The 23,737-nt window shown below is 40.3% G+C and overlaps 1 protein-coding gene across 3 annotated transcripts; it reads left to right on the top strand.

The window, feature by feature from the left end:
- The first annotated feature begins 30 nt into the window (after positions 1–30).
- On the top strand, positions 31–23,604 carry YARS1 (tyrosyl-tRNA synthetase 1). Of its 3 annotated transcripts, none has more exons than XM_039836931.1 (13): positions 31–232; positions 3,060–3,266; positions 3,408–3,583; positions 7,529–7,658; positions 9,593–9,673; positions 12,804–12,896; positions 14,919–15,054; positions 15,558–15,643; positions 18,172–18,307; positions 19,282–19,379; positions 20,308–20,501; positions 21,045–21,186; positions 22,750–23,604. In XM_039836931.1, exons 2-13 carry the CDS (start codon positions 3,228–3,230, stop codon positions 22,858–22,860), a joined length of 1,422 nt encoding a protein of 473 aa, XP_039692865.1. In that variant the 5' UTR covers positions 31–232; positions 3,060–3,227; the 3' UTR covers positions 22,861–23,604. The 3 variants fall into 3 exon arrangements, with proteins under 3 accessions (XP_039692865.1, XP_039692866.1, XP_039692864.1); XM_039836932.1 differs by having other exon boundaries at positions 31–316; positions 3,120–3,266; XM_039836930.1 differs by having other exon boundaries at positions 44–232; positions 3,120–3,266.
- The last annotated feature ends 133 nt before the right edge of the window (positions 23,605–23,737 follow it).

The raw sequence follows: 23,737 nt of genomic DNA, 5'->3' as shown, positions 1-23,737 counted from the left end.
GACTCCCGACCACTGCCAGGAGGAGAAGGGCCCAGGCCGAGCAAGCCAAGCGACGAGCTCAGCTGATGCAACCTAACTGGACTTGAGATACTTACTACTCCCAGCACGCGGCGGAGGTGACCGAGAAAGGGGCGCAGGTGCCGGACTGAGCTCGGGAGTCAGGGGCGAAGGAGCTATGGGGGACACTCCGAGCCCAGAAGAGAAGCTGCACCTTATCACCCGGAACTTGCAGGTCGGGCCTTGGAATTGGAAATGCGCTGTTCGGCACTGAGGGCCCGAGGTTCAGTGATCCTGAGCCCCCACTACGATATCCTAAGTGCGTGGGTCCGGGGAATCCGCGCCGAGGAAGCTCAGAGAGCAGGCAGTCCTCGTTGCTGGTTTGGTTAGTCACTCAGGCAGGCAGCAATTAACTGGGTACCACAGAAATCACGGTGGGCTCACCTTTGTACAGTTACCTGCGTTGAGGCAGACTTTGAATCCAGGACTCCCACCCCACCCACCCTATTATGTGCTAGGCGCTGGGCCCTGCTCTCCCAGAGCTTGTTTTGAGGGAATCAAACGTTGAAAATGACCTATAATCTAAACACTGAATTACAGTTGAAGAAAGTACTGGAAGCTACTATACGTGGAGCTTTGAAAGGAAATTAAGGGAGAGGGCTGGGGAGGAGTGTCAGGGAAGGCTGAGGACCTCTACACTGCGAATCACCTCTTCACATATGTTCCGGCTGTTTTCCAGGAACAGCAGGAGTAGAAGTTAATGAGAGGAAGAATGGGGGATGGGGGGCGTGTAGAGAGGAGGATATTTCAGGTAGAAGGAACCCAGAGCAAGACCCAGAGGGGAGAAAGAACACTATATTTCAGAGAGAAAGCTAATTTGGTTGGAGTAGTTTGAGCAAAGTGCAGATCAAGCACTTAATAAGTATATTGCTCATTCCCTTGTCTCCCTTTGGCCTCTGACTATTGTCACATTAATTGGAAGAATTTTCCTGGACCACTTTGTTTACATAACAAATGCCCTACCACCAGAACTGTCTCATCCCTTGCTCTACTTTATTTTGTTGTTTTTCATAGAGTTTATCACCATCTGACATACTATACATTTTACTTATTCGTTTAGGAGGGGTAGCAAAACCAGGTCATGAGGGCCTTGTAGGCTATGTTTAAAATCGCGTTTTTACTTTAAGAACAGTAATACATTGGTTGAGCCACAGCTTTTTTTCCCTCTTTTTTTAAAAACACAATTTACATGCCATAAAATTCACCCTTTTAAAGGGTACAGTTCAGTTGGGGGGTTTCAGTGGGTTTATCACAGTTACAAGGTTGTGCAACTATCACCATTATCTAATTCCAGAATATTTCATCATCCCCCCTAAAAATCTGTAACCATGAGCAATCACTGCCCATTCCTCCCCCAACCCCAGTCCTAGAGAAACACTATTTTCTGTCTCTATGTATTTGACTTTTCTGGACACTTCATATAAATAGAATCATACAAAATGTGGCTGTTTGTGTCTGACATCTTTCACTTAGCATAATATTTTCAAGGTTCATCTGTGTCGTACCTATCAGAACATCATTCCTTTTTTGGTTGAATAATACTCCATTACATGGATATACCACATTTTGTGTTGCCATTCATCAGTTGATGGACATTTGGATTATTTCCACTTACAACTTGATCTTAACCAGAGATTCTTTCATGCTTCCCCTTAGCCAGATCCTTTGTTTCCTAGCCTCTCTAAAATAGTGCTGGTTGGAGACAAAGGTAATGGCACTGATTCACTCATATTTTAAAGGGTAAGCGATATGACCTTTCCTTGGGTGGTGAGCTCCCTCCAAGTGTCAAAATAGTCAGGAGATTGGAGGATGCAGGATCAACCTCCAACCAGTTTGGAAGACAGGATTTTAACAAGTCCTGTTAATAGATAATTCAAACCAACAACATTTTGTTATCATGGGTTCCAACAGCCTCCCCAACTATCACTTGAAGAAACACTAAAATCTCTTTTTATCTGCAGCATATTGGTCTATTAGGATTTTTCCAATTGTCTTAGGTCAAAAGGGAATTATTAAAGTATTTAAATAGGTAAATGAGTTCATCAAATTTGAGGTTTTAAAGATCTCTCTGGCTGCCTTTTGGAATATGGATTGGGGAGAGCAAGAGTAAATATGGGAGACCTGTTAGGAGGCTGCTACAGTAATCTGGGTGTAATCTGATGGCCTAGACTAGGATGGCGGTATAGAGGCAGAGAGAAGAAGGAAGGTTTAAGAGCTATTTTGGAGTAACGTATGCAACTCAGTAACTGAGAGTACCATTTACTGAATTAGAGATGAAACCATAAGTAAAAAAAGATGGTTGGAGAATGAGGTAGGAAGGTGAGAACATGAGTTTAATTATGAACACACTGAATCTGAACTAACCAGATTGATAATAGGTGCACAATTCTATATATGCGTGTGAGCAGAAGATTTGAGAGTTACTAGCTCATAAGTAGTAATTGAAGCAACTGAAGGGAATCAGAATGTAGAGTGAGAAGAGAAGAGATAGGGCCGCAAGGATTACTGATATTTAATCATTAGGAAGAAGAACAAATGCAAAGAAATCTGAGACCCAGAAAGGTAGGAGGAAAACTAAGAGAATAAAAAATAAAGGAGACCAAAAGAGGAGAGTGCTTCAGGAAAACAGTGAGAACTAAAAAGTATTCATTGAATTTGGCAATGTGGAGACCATCTGTGATCTTAGCAAGAGAATTTTCCATTGTGTGTGCTGTATGGAATTCAAACTGAACTAGGAGATAAGGAGTGGAGACCAGAAGAGAAAACTATTTCAAGAAATTGGCTATGAAAAGAAGAAGCATGAGTTAGAGGTAGTTGGAGGGGAAGATGCAATTAGGGACATGCCCCGCTCTCCTAACATCAGTGTCATTTCACTGGAGTGGTCCTAGCAATAGAACCAACTTAGATTGGCTCTCACTCTGCACTGAGGGCATGGCTAGACCCTGCTGCAGGCTCTGAACCTGGACCCTTAGTGACACACGCCTTTGTTTTCCTTGTCACAGGGTAAAGGATGAGTAAGGTGAGGCACCAGCATTAAACCAGCTCTTCTGCTTCCACAACAGGAGGTTCTGGGGGAAGAGAAGCTGAAGGAGATACTGAAGGAGCGAGAACTTAAAGTTTACTGGGGAACAGCAACCACAGGCAAGCCACATGTTGCTTATTTTGTGCCTATGTCTAAGATCGCGGACTTCCTCAAAGCGGGATGTGAGGTAAGAAGTAATGTTATAAACCAAGCAGCTGCCCTTGGGGAATGGCCAAAAGAGAGACTTAACAACGGCAGGACAGGGTGGGCAGGTTTGGAGGTACTTAGACAAATTCACATTTTGGTGGCCTCTTATCTCTATGTCTAGGTAACAATTCTGTTTGCGGACCTTCACGCATACCTGGATAACATGAAAGCCCCATGGGAACTTCTAGAACTTCGAACCAGCTACTATGAGAATGTGATCAAGGCAATGCTGGAGAGCATTGGTGTGTCTTTGGAGAAGCTCAGGTTCATCAAAGGCACCGATTACCAGCTCAGCAAGTAAGTGCTTTATCATCCACCCTCCTCTGGCTCTGGTGCTTCTAACTAATTACAGACCTGTGGAATCCAGGTACTCTTTAAATTTGAATTAGAAGCTGTTTGGCTCTTCATATTATGAACCATTAAAAAACCATTGTCCTTTTAATTCATCTATCAAAAATATACTGACCAGTAAATGCTTAGGTATTCTCCTGTTTGCTGGAGGTATAAATGTAACCATAACAAAGTCCTTGGCCTTGCAGAGCTTACAGCATATGGGAAGGTAATGATGAACCATTTGGCCTCCCTTTCTTCTTCCAGCCTCAGCAAATAATGATAAAAGAAATGTGAAAGAATTTTCACTTTTTTCTTACCTCCCCAACAATTTTTATTGCTTCTTTGTCAGTTTTATTCATATTTGTAATGTTAGCATTCATAATTTTGAGTCCTAATTTTTTAACTTAACAATTTCCTAAATAATTCCCCCATGCCGCCTCATAGTCTCCACATTTATTTTTAAAACCTCTGAAATAAACCACGTATCACTCTACTAGTCACTTTTGCATTTAAACCCTTAGAACAACTTTTAAAGGTATGCATTGTTTTATCCTATTTCACGGATAAGGAAATAGATTCAGATATAAGTTTGTATAGCTAGTAAGTAGACGAGCCAGGATGTGAACTCAGATCTCTTGTTTACAACTTAATTTCTCCTTTTACTTCATCTAACATAATTTTCTTAACCATTCCCCACTGTTGGACATTAAGAATTTTAAATAAAGAATATAGACATCCTCATATAAACAAATGTTTGAATCAACAGCCTCAATAGAGTGCCTGAGATTTCATTCATTTTTACATTCATTCTACAGATATTTGGGGAGCACTTTTATTATATGGTGATAGGTGCTACAAAGTAGGCAGGTGGGAGGAAAGAAAGTTCTCAGGAAGTAAGAATAGAGTGGTTAGAGAAGACCTCTATGATAAGATGACAGAGACCTGAGGAAGGTGAGAAAGCAAGTCACGCAAAGATTTTATTGAGTTCTTACTATATGTTAGACGGTGTTCTAAGTACTGGGATTACAACAGTGAATAAATCAGGCAAAGTTTTTATTCTCCTGGAATAAAGGTAGGATAAATAAAGCTATCTTGCTTTGAAGTTGCTTGCTCTTTTTCTATATAGAAAAGTGACTTCAAAGGAAGATGGCTTTGTAAATGCATGCTTTGATGCATTTCCTCTGTTCCCAACACAGCAATGATAGATAAAAATACAAAAATAATAAAGGGCATAACCAGGTTCAAAAACTTGCTAAACATCTCTATGGTAAGAGAAACAATTGAAGTGCAAATTGGTGAGTTGGGCTGAAGTTACAGGTCTGCTGGGTTCCAGTCTGGAAGCGAACAGATGGTGGGGACAAACCAGGCGTACTACTTAAAATCGGAGGGTAAAGTAGGGCTTTTCTCCTTTTCCCATTCCCACCCTTACCTCTCAAGTAGAGCTGGGGTGTGGGGGTACTACTGGCCACCTTTAGGGATTTTTATCAAGATTCAGGCCTATGGAGACTTAGAGTATGTGTATACCAAGAATCGAACCAAGCTGCCCACTACTTAGGAGTGTTAAGTATATCCCTGCTATTCCAAAACAACACAGATTCTCAAATGTCAAGGAATTATAGCGATTAAAAACAGAAACAAAAAATGAAACATGAATATGTAAAATTCAGTCATTAAAGTAAAAACAGTGAAACAAAACACCCACAAACCAACCTTCAATAGATGGTATCAACTCTAGACTGAACACAGTTGAAGAGAAAATTAGAGATTTGAAAGGTAATACTAAGAAATTCACCTAGAATGCAATACAAAAATATGGACAGAAATGATAAGAGTGTTTGAGATATAGATAAGGACTTTTATTTCTAGCAGTCTGACAGACTTGTCACTCTGACCAACCTTGCTGAAAACAACTAAAAGTACTGGATAAAATATTTTTTTAACTTCCTAAATGCTTCAAATTAGTCAAATAACGAATTAGTCAAGAATATGTACTTAGTGGCCAGAAACGAAGTGAAAGTCGAAATACAAAAAGATATTTCAGTTAATCTAAGATGTCTTAAAAATACTGCTAATAATTTATAACATGCCATTGTTTAAAAGACATCTAGATTTAAGGGATGTTAAATGTTTAAAAATATACATCTTAAGATCTATGAAATATATTAAATCATTGAATTCATTGAATCGCATGCACTTGAACTTTGGTTTCTTGGCCTCACAGACCACGATGAAAAATAAAAAGATAAGAAAACTAGAGTACTAAGCCAGGAGGTCCAATAATTGAATAATCAAAAAGGGTCACTTACAAAACGTCAGGAATCAAAATGGCTTTGCATTTCTCAAAAAGAGCACTAAAAATGAAAAGGCGATGAAGCAAAGCCTTTAAAATTCCTAAGGAAAAGAATTTCCAACCTAATAGTCTTTACCTACCCAAACTACCATTGAAGTGTAGGGGTAAAATTCTGAAAATATTTATTTTTGTGTATTTTTTGGCCATTTGTGTTTCCTCTTCTGTCAAGTGTCTATCCAAGTGTTTTGGCCCATTTTTCTACCTTTTTTTTTTTTTAGGATTTTCTTATGTATTCTGGATACCAAATCCTTGGTCATTTATATAGCATGGGGATCAAGAATTAACCATTGGAACAGAATAGAGAGTGCAGAAATAGAAATATAATACTTGATATATATCAGAGCTGGTACTGTATCAACAAAGAAAGAATAAACTTTTTAAGAAAAACTGGTGCAGAGACAATTGGTTATCCATGTGGGAAAAAAATGATCTCTCCATTCCAAGTGGATTAGAGATTTAATTTTAAAGGCCAAACTATAAAACATTTAAAAGACAGTATGTAGGACCATTTTATGATCTCAGGGCAGGGAAAATTAAACAAGACACACCTAAAGCATCACAGGAAAAGACTGACAAATTCAGCTACATTAAAATTAAGACCTTTACTACATTTAAAGTAAAATAAAGTAAAAAGACAAGCCACCAACTGGGAGAAGATATTTATAATATATGGGCAAAGAATTGATAACCCAGTATTAAATGTCAAAAAGTATAAAATCAACTGTCAAAAATGTCATTCTAGTAGAAAAAGACTTAAATAGGCATTTCACAGAAGAAACCAGATGACCAATACACATATGAAAAGATGCTTAACTTCCTTGGTTATTATTCAAAGAAATGTAGATTAAAACTGTAGTGAGAAACCACTCATGCTTTCCAAATTGGCAAAATTTAAAATAATGACAATATTAATAAAATTGATAAAAGCCACTTTGGAAAATAAACAAGTTTGGCGTCATCCACTAAAGTTCAAGGTGTAAATCCCCTGTGATCCAGAAATTCTATTATATATTGGCATATATAAAAGAACTTGCACATGTATACCAGGATACAGATATAAGAATATTTATAATACATTGTTTGGAGAAACAAACAGTATGAAACTGGAAAAACACAAGTTCAGGGTATTGGTTACTGTGGAGGAGGAGGAAGTAGGGTCAGATTGTGGTGGAGTACACGGGAGTTTCAGAAGTAATTAGGTCCTTTTTCTTAAACTGAATGATGGGTTCACTATTCTTAAGACTTGGAAGACAGATTGAGAAATTCCGAAGTTTATTTAATGGGCATTCCAGAAGAAGAGAATGGAGGGGAATGGCAGAGAAGCAGTATTTCAAGAAATAAGTGAAGAAAAAGATTAATTAGAGCCATCTTTAAAAAGAGGAAAAAATAAAAATAAAGTAGTATTTGGAGTGAGAAGATGGACCGCTCACATTTTAGAAGCTATCAGGCAGTGCTCTCTTGGAATGTCTTAAGATTGGGAGACTAAATTAATGCGCATTAGGATTAAACTGAGGCCTGGGGCCAGTCTTACAGCTGTCCCCTCTTCCTTTCTTCTTCAGAGAGTACACACTAGATGTATACAGACTCTCCTCTGTAGTCACACAGCACGATGCCAAGAAAGCTGGAGCTGAGGTGGTAAAGCAGGTGGAGCACCCTTTGCTAAGTGGTCTGCTGTACCCAGGACTACAGGTACTTGGGAAGGATGGAGTTGCCCAGTGACCTTTTTTGTTCCTTTTCTAACCAGAGGTCAGAACCTCTCTCTCAATCCATGTAAACTGATGAGCTTGCTGTTCCTTCATCACGTGCTGTAGGCCTTCCTGTCCCCTTTCTCTTCTCCCCACCCTCACTTCCTGCAACTCTTTTTTGACTTTTTCAATTGTAAGTCCTCCCCTACCTATCTGTCCTTCAAAACACTTCATCTCTCACATCTTCTTTTTGTTAATCATAATCTCTTAAATGAAGAAAATTCAGTTCAGAGCGATGCGTAAAAATAAATTCTATTTTCCATTAAACAAAACAAGTACATCCTATTTCATGTGTGCGTATGTTTGTATGAGCAAGGAGAAGGATGGTAAAATACAAGTCAAATTGTTAATACTGGTTACCTCAGGAAGGCAGGATAAAAATATAGATAGACTTAACTTTTTCTTTGTATATTTCTGTAATGTTTGATGTAAGAAAACCAAGTCTTCCCTTGTCACTTCCAGATCTTTCCAGAGGTTAAACCTAGAGACATTCCTGCACTGTCCACTATGGTAGCTTGTAGTCATACTTTACTTTTAATACATGGCTATTAAAAGTAGTTAAAATTAACACTTTTAGTTCTTCAGTCACATTGGCTATATTTCAAGTGCCCAAGAGCCACACGTGGCTAGTGGCTACCATGTTGGGCAGCACAGATAGAGAACATTCATCATCACAGAAAGTTCTATTGGACAGTTCTGTTCTATAGTCTTCCTGCTTGCTCACCTTTCTCTACTTTTCCTTCTTCCTCTTCCCCCCATCCAGTTAGAATAAATTTTACCAATTCTATTTCCTAAAAATCTCTTAAATTCAGTCTTGCTCTTCGTCCCCACTGACTTAATTTGTCATTATTTCTCACCTGCACTCTCACAGCAGCCTTCCAATGATTTTCTTTGTCTCCAACTCACAGCCCTCTGCTCCATGCTTGGCCTCTTACTGGTGTGATCTTTCTACAGTGCAGGTCCTGTTTCTCCCCTCCTTAAAGCCATTTACCAACTAGAATAATGCTAGGCACCCTAGCATGACGTTCAGGATCCTCACCTACTTTTCTAACATCATCATCACTGACCACTTCCCACATCCTTTGAAGTTTGTGCTTTGGCAGACTGAATCACTCATAATTTCCCTAAACACTTCACACCTCTGTGCCTTCTCACATGCTGTTTCCTCTGCACAGTGAAAAACATCTATATATTCTTCAAAACTAAGTTCAGCCTACAGTCCGATTCTAGGAAGACTTCTCTGCCGCCTTTCCTACCAGATAGAGATAATCACTTCTTTCCTGTGTTAGTACTGTTCTTTAAATGAACATCTAGGTTAGCCCTTAACCCACTGTATTGAAATTATCTGTTTACATGTCTCTTTCCTCAACTGGGCTAATTAGCTTCTTGAAGGCAGAGTCTGGGTCTGATTCACCTCTGTATCCACAGAGCTGGCTCTAGGCCTTGCATGCAGTAAGCGATTAACTTTTTGTTTACTAGTTTAGCCTTGCCTTTTTTTTTTTTTTTTTTAGCTCTCTAAGCACCTTCTACTTTTGCCACTTATTTAACGTGTTTCACAGGTTGCATTATTCAATGAGTCCGTTTGACATGACTATGGTTCGTTGTGTTCTTCCCTCCCTTCCCCACTGGATTGTGAGCTTTCGGAACAGAGATTACTCTTATTTTTAACCCCATGACATCCACGTGGAGAACTGTTTAGTACAGGCACTTGGTAGATGTTTCTGGAGCTCCTGAGGCCAACAGGGAGGTTGAATGCTGCTTAGTTGTTTCCCGGCTCTACCTTCGGAAAAATGTAGTGATTTTCAAAAGTTTCTAATTTCTCAGACCCGTAAAGAAGTAATACAGTAGGAATCTATGCTCATGTGTTTCTCTCCACAGGCCTTGGATGAAGAATATTTGAAAGTAGATGCCCAATTTGGAGGCATTGATCAGAGGAAGATTTTCACCTTTGCAGAGAAGGTTAGTAACTTCTTTCCTATCTTTTTTCTTTTGAGCCTCAGAGGTGTGCAGTTAAAGTTTATTGAATATGCCAGTCCCACCACTCATAAGCTTATTGTATGATAAGTATTACTTTTCTTTGTTTTGCAGATGAGAGAACTGAGGATAGAAAGAGTAAGAGTTTTTCCAGTACTGTGCAGTTAGTGACCAAGCAGGAATTATCACCCAGATCTATCTGACTCAAAAGCCCATGCTCTTGCTGCCACTAGGAAGCTGCTTCCAGACCTGTTGGATTTGCTTCTTTCCTGATAACTTAGTTTCCAGGGAAAGGCACTAGCACTCACAACTACTATTCTTTCTCAGAGCATTTGGTCCGTTTGCTCTGGATCTTACATAAACCACTCATTTCTAAGATGAGGTTTAGCAGGGTTTAAAGGAGGAAATTAGCATGAGACCATAATTGTTTTTTCTGGGAAAGAACTTGAGTTAAGTTGAAAAGGTCTATTGAGAAATGGCTAGTATTTTTGAAAGCTTCTCAAAACCTCATTGGCAAAAGTGAGGAGAAAATACTGTTAGTGGAAATGTAAATTCCTGGAGGGTGATTTGACAGCCCTAAAATGATTCTGCCCTTAGCCCTAATGATCATACAAATTTGTCCTAAGGAAATAATTTTAAAAGTGTAACTTGAGTTATATATAAAATTTTTATCACATCAGTTTAAAACAAAAATCTAGAAATATATCAAATGACAAGGGATTGGTTAAGCACATTATGCTAAATCCTCATAATGGAATATTATATATTTTTAAAGTTTTTGGTTATCTTTAATGAATGAGGAAATGTTTACAGTGTAAATTTTTTGATTAATCAAATATTCCTTTTTATTCTATTTTATCTCCTCTATTAACTTTTTACTTGAACCTTCTTTTATTATTCTAGCAGAGATATGGCCCATGGCTCATTTATGTATGATTCAGAAGCTCTGAGAACGGTTTTTATATATTTTTTTTAAGGGTTGTTAAAAAAATGAAAATATGTAACAGGACTATATTTGGCCCACAAAGCCTAATATATTTATTATCTAACCCTTTACAGAAAACTTTTGGCCACTCTTACCCTAGAGATTGCTTGTATCTTTGTAATTTATTACAGTTAAAGTTAGATATTTTTACCACTTCCCAATAATGCAAGAACCTACGACAATTTTATTTGATTAAATGCCCTCCTGCCCTTTGTGCTATTGTCGTATATTTTAAATCTCAAAGACTTTATCGCAATTGTTTTTTTAAACAGTCAATTTTCATGTATACTTACCGCTACTTACCCTTTCTGGCACTCTCGATTCTTCCTGCAGTTATGTCTCTGTGCTTCCATATTGGATCATTTTCTTTTAGCCTAAAGGGCCCCCCTTAGTATTTTATGTTTGGTAATGAGTTCTTTCACCTTTCTTTTGTCTGAAAACGTCTATCTTTCACTTTCACTGGGCATAAAATTCTAGTTTAGCAAATATTTTTCTTTTAGCACTTTCAAGAGTTGTTTTATTTCCTCTGGCTTCCATAGTTTCCATCAAAAAGTCACCTGTAAGTATTATTGTTTCCCCTTTGTAGATAATATATCTTTTCCTTGGCTGCTTTAAGGTTATCTCTATGTCTCTCATTTTCAGCAATTTGACTATGATGTTTTTAGCTATAGTTTTCTTTGTTTTTATCCTACTTGGATTTTGCTGAGCTTCTTGAGTCTGTGCATTGATGTTTTCATCAAACTTGGAAAATCGTCCCTTATTATTTCCTTAAATATTACTTCTGCCCTATTCTCTCTTTCTCCTCTCCTGTGACCCTATATACCTAGGTTAGACCTCTTGATCATGTCTCACAGGTTCTTATATTCTGTTCTGTTCTCTTCCTTTCTTTGTTCTCTCCGTGCTTTAGTTTGGATATTCCCTATTGACTTTTCTTCAAGTTCATTAATCCTGTCTTCTGTTGAATCCATCCAGTATTGTATTGTGCTATTTCAGAACTTCCAGAAATTCATTCTTTTTTATAGATTATAATTCTCTTTTATAGTTCTCCATCTTTTATATATTTTGCCCATCTTTTCCTCTGTTTCCTTTAACATACCAGTCATAGTTGTTTTGATGCCCTGATCTGCTTATTCCAACAACTGGATAGTTTCTGGCTCTACTTTTGTTAACTACTTAAACTGTCAGTCACTTTTTTCTGCTTCTCATTTCTAGTACTTTTTTAACGTATCAAAGACATCATAGATATGTCATAGAGGTTTGGGATTATGTTTATAGTGTGCTGTGTTTTCTGTACGCTGTTAAATTGTCTATCACCTCAATCCTCTCAGAGGTTGGTTTTAGGCTTTGTTAGAACAGGTCTATTTTGGTTTTGGCCTTTCTTCTATGATGTGGTTCTTATTCTTAGGATGTGGGCTTTCTTCAGTCTCATACTGAAATTTCAAGTTGTTCACAAAACTCTCTTGACTCTGATTGCACCTAAACTTCAACCTCTGTTTCCCCAGCACTGTGCATCTTCTGAAACCTCTGTTTAGGTCTCCAGCCTCCCAGAGCCTGTTCTTCCTGGAGTCTCTTTGTATGCATGTACATCTATGAGTCAATTGATAAATCAGTGGGAATTTTGACTTAGATTTTTGAAAGGAGCTTCCTTCTCTCTAGAACCCTTTCCAAATCCTACCCTCCTGGCAGCCCGAAACTTTAATCGCTATCTCTTCTGCTGAGTCAGACTGCTGCTTTTTGCTTGGTCTCTTTTTCTTAGTACCTGGTTTGAAAAAATGCCCTCAAGGAGAGAAAGCCAGGGTAAATATGTGGTCACCCTTTCCTTTCCCTTCTGCCAAAATTTGTAGCCATACACCTGTTGCTGTTCGATGTTTGCAAATGGTTATTCTATATATTTCCAGCTTTTATAATTGTTTATGGTAGGAAAGGAAATCCAATAGCCTCATTATGTAATACTAATAGAAAAGTAACAGAGGAGGAAAACTTTGTTTAGAAAATTATATATTCAGTAGGAAAAAAAAAAGATTGAAAGGAATGTACAAAACTATTAAGCTGGCAAGTTAGATGAGATTGGGGTACTGAGCAGGAATTTATATTAATATCTGCTTTGTGTGTTTCTTTCTAACCCCTCAGTACCTCCCTGCACTTGGCTACTCAAAACGGGTCCATCTGATGAATCCTATGGTTCCAGGATTAACTGGCAGCAAAATGAGTTCTTCAGAAGAGGTAGGTTGCCAGCTCCAACTTGAGCTTAGAAATCTTCAGCAAGAGATGAAGAGATTGAGAACTCAAAAGAACAGTAACCTAACTAACTAAAATTCTCAAATATTTGAATTATAAGTAATATTAAGTCATCCAGTTAACTTTGGTAGCTATTGAGAATTGAAGGACCTAGAAGCAGCCTTTCTGGGATCCAATCATAATTTTCAGAGTTTTACTGCTACTGATAAAAAGCACAAGCAAAAGTAATTTCATTCGTAGAACTGTGATAAAATTCAGCCTTATTAATGAGAAGGCTGTGGGTGCATTTCACCAACTCGCATCTTGATCTTTAGGGTAATGTTTGATAAAACTAATATGATAAATATGCTATTTTCTAACATTTAAAAGTCCTGCTTAAGGAAAGTATACTTTTGTCTTGATCACTAAGGGTATACAATAGAGGACTTAGTGGAACCCAAAGATGTGAAATGTTAAATACAGGGTTCCCAAACATAGCTAATCTTCAGAATCATCTAGGGAATTTTTTTAAAAAGTTGATAAAACCCCATCTTTAGATTTTGTTAAAGTGGTTCTGGGGAACAACTCAGGAATTTGTATTTTCTTTCAAATCTTACAAGGTGATTCTGTCTGTTTACAGTCATGTTTGGGCACTCATTTAGTTCTTTAAGTCTGAGTTCTCGATCTTTGATCAGAGATGAGTAAATAATATACATGGACACTGTCATTGTTATTTTTAAAAGAAGGTACTTAATCCTTTTTCTCTTACGTTAAAATATACCATGTGTTGATTATTTCTCTGACAAAGTATTATATTACTCATCCTATTCAATGACATTGACTATATTTTAATCTTGGAAATTGGTGCTAGCAGCAATTCCCAAACAGAATTACTTGGAGAGCTTTTTAAAAATACAAAAACTGGTCCAGTCCCAAGAGATCTTGATTCATGAAGTTTGGGTGGAGCCCAGTAATTTATATTTTTTAAAAGCACTCTAGGTGATTCACATATAGTCATATGTGAACCAGAATTTGGTAACCACTGAACTCAAATGAGCATGAGCTCACACACTCCAAAATAAGAAACAAATCCTAGTACCTTAAAAAGGAAAAATGGCTCTAGATAATTCAAAATTCTTGGTGTTGGTGATTGCTGATGGCAATGTCAATTAATATATACCCCTTTCAGAAAACAGTTTTGGGCCTAGTAGCTTAAGGAAATAATCCTAGAGAAGACCAAAAAAAAAACCTCTGCAAAGATGTTCATTGTGGCATTTGTAATTTGGAACATTTTGAACATAATCTGAAAGTTTAGAAATTATTAAATAAATTATGTTGTCACTAATAATTGGAAATAAAATACAGCATAAAAATTATAGGTGAAGATTAGGTAGCCACTCAGAAATACTTATGACATAGCCTCAAGTGAACAAACACAGATATTTATTCTCTAACTACAAATTTGTAACACTCCCCTATACTGTAGACAAGGCCTTAGAAGAACACAGAAAAATTAAAATAGTTTTATTTATTGGGTGGCAGTATTGAGAGTGGTCTTTCACTCTGATTAATTTTGCTTTTGTTAAAGTTGTTTAATGTTTAAATCTTTCTTTAAAAAATTAAATACAGTTGACCCTTGAACAATGCAGGGGTTAGGAAGCTGACCCCCCCCATACAGTTGAAAATCCACATATAACTTTTAACTCCCCGAAAATTTAACTACTAATAGCCTACTATTGACCGGAAACCTTACAGATAAAATAGTTGGTTAACACATATTTTTTCTGGTATGTGTATTATATACTGTATTCTGTATAAAGTAAGCTAAAAGGGTGGGGGGGACATGAAAAGGCATAAGGAAGAGAAAATACATTTTCAGTGCTCTACATATTTATTTTTAAAAATCTGCATATAAGTAGACCTGCTCGATTCAAACCTGTGTTGTGCAAGGGTCAACTGTACACAGATTAGTACAGCGTATTCTTGTTTTCAACCACAAGAGGTCCTCTTTTCCTCTATGGCTTCTAGGAATCCAAGATTGATCTCCTTGATCGGAAGGAGGATGTGAAGAAAAAACTGAAGAAAGCTTTCTGTGAGCCAGGAAATGTAGAAAACAATGGGGTTCTGTCCTTCATCAAGTATGTCCTCTTTCCCCTCAAATCTGGTAAGACACTCCCTGTTTTCATCTCAGAGACCAGGCTGAAATAGCAAAACTAGTAGTAATCGAACTTATAATCATACACTGTATCACATTTGTGATTAGTCACAGAGTCTTCCTCTAGGGACGGACTTCCCTGACTCTCTGCTCTGAATTCTCATGTATTAATGTATGGTTGGAGTTGAGATATCATTTAGTTGTCCATGTGTTGTTACCAGGTTGGATTCTAATGAGGAGTCATGGTAGGCAGAGGTGGTAGGAATGAGGGTTGGGGCAGGCATGTTGAACTAGAGAAATAAAAAGAAATGTAAGACACTATCCTTCCCCTTGAGCTTGGATACTAGCTGGGTATACAACCTGGCCTCTAATCCAATTTTTAAAAAAATAAAATGCCCAATAATAAAATTTGAAATATATGGCAGAAACAACAAATGCCCATACATTTAGTCTAGGAATAATGACTCTGCCATTAGCAGTGAGTTTATTGGTGTGAATCCTTTTTCTTATAGAGTTTGTGGTCCTTCGAGATGAAAAATGGGGTGGAAACAAAACCTACACAGATTACTTGGACCTGGAAAAGGACTTTGCTGCCGAGGTAATACCAGAGGAGGCATAATCCCCACTGAACTCATCCTGAATAACCTCTCCATCTTGTCCCAGCCAGGTTTCTGGTTATGTACCATAGAATCTGAATAGATACTCTCCAAGGCTATATGTTTTGTTAATGGCTTAGATGAGGATTCAAATGGTTCACAGATTAGATGGGCAAATGGCACAAAGCTGATATATTGGTTGGTGTCCTAATCACTCTCCAAAGGACTTAACCTGGAATGAAGGACCAAATCTAACCCAAGATAAAGTATTTCAAGGACAAGTACAAGATCAAGGTTCAAAGAAGAGATACAACTATAAAAGAACAGAAGAGAGGACACTATTCATTTCAATAAACAGGTTAACAAAAGACTTACTAGGTGGCCATGTGTTAGGCATCATGCTAGGGGCTGGCATTACAAAGAAGATTAAATCATCATGAAGCCCAGTCCAGTAGGAGAGGGAGACATAGAAACAAATATCATTTCCTGTCTTACTGCACAATGAAGATTCATACATGGTCTAGAAATAAAATAAGTGGAAGTGATTAACTGGCTGTCTGGGAAAGCTTTGTAGAGGGGATAACAACCAAACACTTAAGGATTAAGATAATGAGGGAATCTGTGAGGAAATTAATTGTGCAAAGACATGGTAAAAGGAAACAGCGTGGTACATAAGGAGTCACAAGTGGTTTGGTCTGATTAGAATCTAAAAGGTGAGGTAGAGCATTGTGGGAAAGAGAGGCAGAGCCAAATCATAAAGGGAAGACATAATAATAGTGTATATGGAGAACGAAATGGGGACTTTTGATTGACTCTGAATTTGAGTTGAGGCGGCAATATGACAGGGCTGCCAACTTGGCCTAAGTCATCAGAAAGGTAGATCCTGGAACCAGGGAACTGATAGTCCATTCAGTTCTCCATTGTTCTGATTATATTTAGGATTGTGTGTTCAGCCCCGGACTTCAATTTTTTATGAGGTTTATTTGACAATCCAGTTGTGTTGGTGGGGAGAGAAAGGATGTCATGATAGGGAACTCAAAACCATGTCATAAAAGCACAGTTGAACTGGGCATGTTTAGCTGAGAAACAAGTATGGATTCAATCATCCTCAAGTATCTGAAGGACCCTAATGGGAGAGGGGTTAGTTTTCCTCTTGTGGCGCCAGATGGCTAAACCAGGACTGCAGGCAGGGACCGCAGGGAGGCATGCTTAGGTTCAGCTTCAGGAGGAACTTCCCAATGACCTTAATTATGTGGCCATGGACAGGGCCGCCTCACTTGGCCTTGTGTTCCCCATCACTGAAGTGTTCCGGCAGAAGCCAGAGGACCACTGGAAGCAGTGTTGTCTGAGGGTTTGGGCATCAAATGGAGGAAGACTCAGTGACCTCTGAGGTCTGAGGGTCCTCAAGGCCCAGTTTTTGGATATTTGACAGCCGTTGCTCAGCAGCCCTTCCGTTTGCAGTCTGAGGCAGGCCACAGGACCCACACTCCCCTCCTCAACCCTGTGAACTGTTCTTTGTGGGAGTAACGAGGAGGAATAGAAGAAATAATCTTGAATAAAAAACCTGGAGCAGCATTAACCCCGATAGCACTTTCCGTGATGGCAGATGTGATGGTATGGTGTAACACAGCCACCACTGGCCACATGAGTCTTTTGAGCCTTACAGTGTGACCAGTGCAACTGAATAACTGAATCTTAATTTACATTTAAATGTCCACATGAGGCTAGTGGCTGCCATATTGGACAGTGCAGGTCTAAAGCTTTTCTATTATTAAAAATTAAACATTCTGAAGGAAATGAAGAAATAGCATCAGAAGCAATCTATAGGCATCGTTGTATTGCAGGTATTCCTACCTAAAGGATATCCCCTCAGAATATCTAGAAGATCCTTTCAGGCCAGATTTAGGATAGAAAAGTGAATTCTATCCCAATTAATTAAAATTGAATTACTGAACTCCCATGTACTGTTCATCATTTTCAGCCATTAGGTGATTTAATCCCCATTCTGACTCTGTGAGATAAAGGTTTTGTTATCTTCATTTTTGAAGCGAAGAATCCAAAACTTAGAGGGGTTAGGTGCCTGGTTTGGGGTCACACAGCTGCCTGGGACTCTAACCCCAGTCTGCCTAACTCCAGAGCTCTTGTTCCTTCTTGCTCCCTCAGCTCCCCCTTGGGCTGGCTTGAGCCCTACGGTTACCTATATAAATGTTTCTCTGCCTATAAATGACGCCTGCTTTATGCCCCTACTCTTAGCATAAATGGAGGGACTAGAAGATTTTGACATTTAGCCTCTAAAAACTCTCAAGTTAGTATCAGACTCAGGGTCAAAAGATCTGGATCTCAGACAAGTTAGATAAGCTTTCTGAACCTATTTCCCCTTCTCTGCCCTACCAGCTTCACAGTTCTTTCCCTACCAGTTCTTACTGCTGGGAAAATACCCTGCATCCTATACCACATTATTCGTAGTAGATTCAGGTGTCCTGTGCCCTGTTTGAGTGCCTTAGTTCACCAGACCTCTACACTTTTGCAGGTTGTTCACCCTGGAGACCTAAAAAATTCTGTTGAAGTTGCCTTGAACAAGTTGTTGGATCCCATCCGGGAAAAGTTTAATACCCCTGCCCTGAAGAAACTGTCCAGTGCTGCTTACCCAGATCCCTCGAAGCAGAGTAAGGCCAGTGGGGGAGGGAAGGGGCTTGGGAAGGGGGATGGCATCATCAGGATAGATAGCCTGTCAGTGGGCCTCAGAAAAAAGTCTGTCCTAAACTGAGGGCCCAGGGAGCCAGGGGATCTGAAGTGCAAGAATGTCATTCCTATTGACTCCTGGAATGGAATTGGGTCATCTTGATTTTGGTTTGATGGATAATGTGAAGTGATTACATCCACTTATACCAACACTGCTGAGAGTTGCTGGTGTGAGACATGTGCTTTGATCCTTTCACTAAATCATCTTCAGTTAAGGAGACCAGTTGGGTTAGACCACAAGGGTGACACACCTGCTCAGGCTTCACAGGGAAGCCTGCACAGCTTCTCAGGAGAGCTCATCTTTAGATTTGCCCAGTTCCTTTCCATGGGTTTCTGACTTGCTCTTAGTTGGCCATCCACCCCTCCCAGAAAAGACTCAGTAAATAAGTGTGGAATGCACGAATGGAAATACCTAAAGATGGCAGAGCTACTACTTTCCCCTCCCTGCCTATTAACTGAATAGATGAAAGTTTAGCATGTCACTTCTCAAAGGTTGCCGATCCTGTTTTAAAGAAGCTATAACTCGGAAGTAGCATTCATGCTAAGGTCACTTTTAACTTGATCAAGAAAAGTCTAGACTGTTGTAAAATAGAGATCAGGACTCCCACGTTCTGTGAAACAATATTAATGGTATTTCCTACTCAGGTCCTCAGTTTGCTACTTCCATAATGAAGTCCTACATGAATATATAATAACTAATTCTGTAAATCTTTCCGGTAAAATTAAGGAAGAAGGATTTGTTAGATAGATAGACAGAGGAAGGAAGATAGAATTGGTGGGTAGATTCTGGGGATTCTGCATGAAATGCTGCTAGTGTCCTCATTTGGTGGGATCAGCAGTTGACCTGTCATGGGGAAGGAAGATAGTTCTGACCCATTGGGGTTCTTCTCATTTCCAGAGCCAGTTGCCAAAGGCCCTGCCAAGAATTCAGAACCAGAGGAGATCATCCCATCCCGACTAGATATCCGTGTGGGAAAAGTTGTTAGTGTGGACAAGGTACTTATCTTTCACCACATCCCAGAGAGGCAGATAGGGGTCAGGTTTGTCTCTTTCCATCTGGAGGAAACCTAGGCTGGGATGGGAAGTAACATCACAGAAGTCATAGTCCAAGTCAGAACTCAGGTGTCTAATTCCAGGCATCAGGCTTTTCCCTCTGCTGCCTCTGGGCCTTATGCAACCAAACACAGCTAGGAACTCAGCTTGGGGGTTGGGGGGCAGGTGGATGTTAGTTAGAGGGAACTTGTTTATGTAAAATCCAGTCTGATGGACTCACCTGGTCTCTACCAGCTTGTCTGGACTAGCTGCAGGCCTTATCTTGGATCATTCACTTTGTTTCCCAAACAAACTCTCCCCTCCCTCCCCCAGAGAGAGAGAGAGAGAGAGAGAGACACACACACACACACGTGAAGGGAGAAAGACTTTTTTCCAGAGACAGGTTTTGCAGCCAGTGGCCTGGGACCATTGTTAGGGGCTTTTATTCCTCCAAGCACTGATTGGCTTTTCACTATATAGACCCAGCCACCAAAACTACTTTGAAATAACCTCCAATGCTTTCAGATGGTGACACCAGCAGATGTCCTTCTCCCATCTTCCACCCAGGACCAAGTTGGTGCAGCACGTGGCCATACTGGTAGCCACCCAGATAGTCCAGGCCACTTAATCTCTCTTAGAGATTCCTTTCATCTCTTATGCAAGTAATTAGGCTTGTTTTATTCACATCCTGCCTCCTGGCTCAGAGTAGAATGTACCTTCAAGACCTGTTCTCCATTCTTCTGTGTGGGACCTGGAAGGAGAGTTAGCTCTAGAGGGTCCTTCAGGGGCTTCTGTAGGGAGTGGATGTCCCTTTCTGGAGTCAGAGGGTTCACCAGGCCCCATGATGTATTCCATTGTGACACTCTCCAGAGCTGACCTCTCTCACTGGCAGCACCCAGATGCAGACAGCCTGTATGTGGAGAAGATTGATGTGGGGGAATCTGAGCCACGGACTGTGGTGAGCGGCCTGGTACAGTTTGTGCCCAAGGAGGAACTGCAGGATAGGCTGGTGGTGGTGCTGTGCAATCTGAAACCCCAGAAGATGAGAGGAGTCGAGTCTCAAGGCATGCTTCTGTGTGCTTCTATGTGAGTGAGGACTTGGGGTGGGGCGCAGGACCTGGGGAGGCCAAGAAGAGAGGGGATTGGCCCACACGGTGCCCCTCTATGTGCCAGGTGGAAGCCCTGAGAACACTGGCCAAAAAATGGTGCATGAAGGAATTATTTATTGTACGAGTACTGTGAATGAAGCACTTTACGTAGTTAACTTTTATTAAAACAAATTGAAGGTTCAAAGCAGTGTGTACATGCCCACCTCTCACTACTAATAAGAGGTGGAGCCAGGATTCAAACACAGTTCTGATTGGCTATTAAGACCTTGCTCTTTCTGTCATACTTCCTCCCCTAAGAACCCAGATTTCAGAATCTGTCCATTTCAGTTTAGCCTTGGTTAACCCAACCCTGATAATGTCCAGACCAGTGGTGGAGTAGTGAGGGCCTCCTGGGGCTCTGGCAGTGGGATATCTAAATCTCAGTAGGGACCCCATGTAAAAGCCCTAATGCTTTGGCCTCCGTGGCAGCTGGAAGCAGTCTGTAGCCTCACGCTTTCCTTATTTGTGTGTGTCTTCCCAGAGAAGGGGTCAGCCGCAAGGTTGAGCCTCTGGATCCTCCTGCAGGCTCTGCTCCTGGTGAGCGAGTGTTTGTGAAGGGCTACGAGAAGGGCCAACCAGATGAAGAGCTCAAGCCAAAGAAGAAAGTCTTTGAGAAGTTGCAGGTAAAAGCTGCAGTTGATCCCCTCTTACCTGGTTTGCCTGAACTGTGTCCCCAGGCTGCTGTTATTGAATCCACACCTGCCCTTTTCCCAACTGGGCCTTCCTGCACCTAAGCCCCCTCTTCCTCTTTCCAGACCTTTCTGAATGAAGTATCTAAGGAGCATGGGGACCCTCGCATGTACTGAACACTGACAGGCCACTTGAGGCAGTGTATGAGGGATGTCAGACAGTTCTTCATTTGGTCTTCAGTCTGTGATAGATGATCTCCATTTTACTTGGCGGGATACCTGCCAAGGTCACACAGGGTCCCCTGAAGCGATGGCCAGGATCAAAACTCTCCCACGGTCCCTCCCACTCATCTTGATCTTGAGCACTCATTCTCTCTTCTCCTGGGGCATTGACTCACATACGGCCTGCCCCTGTGACCCCTTCATTCATTCATTCCACAAATACTGGGTCCCTAATATAGATAATATATATACCAGGCACTGTTCTAGGTGCTTAGGCTACATCAGTGTGAAACATCTAAAGTTCACTGTCCTCTTGGAACTAACACTACTTATGTGACTTTTCCTAGTTAATAACTTATTTCCTATTTCCTCAGTTAGAGTGTTTCTGGACAGCATTTCAAGTGGTTTCTACTTCCTCATCCTCCTGTCCATGCCAGATGGCTTTGTCCCCTCCCTCCTTTCCTGATTTTCCAGGATGGTTTTATAAATTAACTTAGTTTTTTCTGGCTATAAAATACATTTTCAGTGTAGAAATGTATAAAATATAGGGAGAAATTAAGAAAAAATACCCATAGTCTTACCACCTAGAGATATTGAAAAATGTCATTAGCGATAATTTCCTTCTGGACATTTTCTAGACATAAATGTAGTTACAGTTTGAGGCATGCCATGTTTATTCTTTTTTTAGGGGGTAGGGTAACTTTATGCCTGAAAAACTTCCCCAGCTTCCTAAATATTGAAGAGTATCGTCTTGTATAGTATTGTGTCATAATTACCATAATTGAACCAAATCATTTAACCTTATCAAGCATTGAGGGTGTTCTGTTTTTCACTATTAGAATGCTATGATGATGTCCTTGTACATAGTTCTTTGCGCTTATTCATGATTATTTTCTTAAACTAAATGTCTAAAATGAACTTTATGACATTGTGTTGGCTCCAACTCCTGGTGACCCTATGCATGAGTAATGTCCACAGTGTCCTGTCCTCAACAGCCCTGCTCAGCTCCTGTGCTCGTGCCTTTGGCTTCTTTTATGGAGTCATGTTTGGGCTTCCTCTTTTTCTGCTGCCTTCTATTTTTCCCCAGCATTAGTGTCTTTTCTAAGGAATCTTGCCTTCTCATGATCTGTCTGAAGTAGGCCAGCTTCAGTTTTGTCTTTTTGCTTCCAGCGATGGTTCAGGCTTACCTTAGTGAAAAGATGTGAACATGGAAGCTTTTGACAAACTGCTCTCTTAAGAGAAGCTGAATTAGTTTATACTACTCGTAGTGTAACAGAGTTCTCTTGCAGTCCCACCCACCATCACTATAATCACTTTTTTTTGTTTCTTGTCCAGGCTGACTTTAAAATTTCTGAGGAGCGCATCGCACAGTGGAAGGAAACCAACTTCATGACCAAGCTGGGATGCATCTCCTGTAAATCACTGAAAGGGGGAAACATTAGCTAACCAACCCAGCATCTTCCTTCTGTTATCTTGTACCATCTGCTGTCTCCTCAATTTACTCCATCTATCACCCATTTACTCATCTCCCAGGACACTGAAGCAGGAAATTTGGGACTTTATTAGGTGCAGAACTCAATTAAGAGGCAGCTCAACCTCCTCAGAATCTAGGGTCATCCCAGTTTGGCTGCAGTGAGAGGCTGACCTCCCAGGTAGTAACAAGGGCACAGCAGCAACAGGGAGTCCAGCTCTACCTTCTTGCCTTGGATGCTGACTTGAGAAATCTGGTTTCATTATAACTCACAGAAAAAGTTTATACCACAATCTTAATTGGAAAAATACTAGTTCCTAGGTTTTCCTAGAGTTATCCCAGCAACTATGCCTCTGCCTGGGATCTGGTGCCAGAAGTGGGCTAATTACAGCTTCTCCCCAACAGGAAATTGTGGGATTTGAAAAGGAAAGAGAAGGGAAAACAGAGAACCTAGTGGTCTACCAGGTGGTTGGCAGCTTTTGCCAATGCCTGCCAGCTGAGGCTTGGCACTGGGAACTGAGCCTACCCCAGGGCTCTTGGAATTTCCCTTGCTCCCGCGAGGTTGGGACATTCCCTAAACCAGCTGTGTCGTTAACACCAGAAGGTGGATGATACGATCCCGGTTCTTCATAGAGGGTGGGGTACTTCTCCATAAGGCATCGCAGTCTCTATCATGAATTCAAATAAAATGTCCCAAAAAGGGTGTCTGAGTGTCTGAATGGGGCCTGTCTGTGATCTAGACCACCTCAGGACTGAGGAATACCAGTGTGTAGCAGTTGCTGATCCCCTCACCCAGCCTGGGGCTGCTTGTATCGATCGGGCTTTTGACCCTATAATGGGTGGGATGGGGGA

The sequence above is a fragment of the Pteropus medius genome, unplaced genomic scaffold, assembly GCF_902729225.1.
Source record: "Pteropus medius unplaced genomic scaffold, Ma_sr-lr_union100, whole genome shotgun sequence".
Classification (NCBI taxonomy): Eukaryota; Metazoa; Chordata; class Mammalia; order Chiroptera; family Pteropodidae; genus Pteropus; species Pteropus medius.
This window is presented reverse-complemented; position numbering and strand designations above follow the sequence as displayed.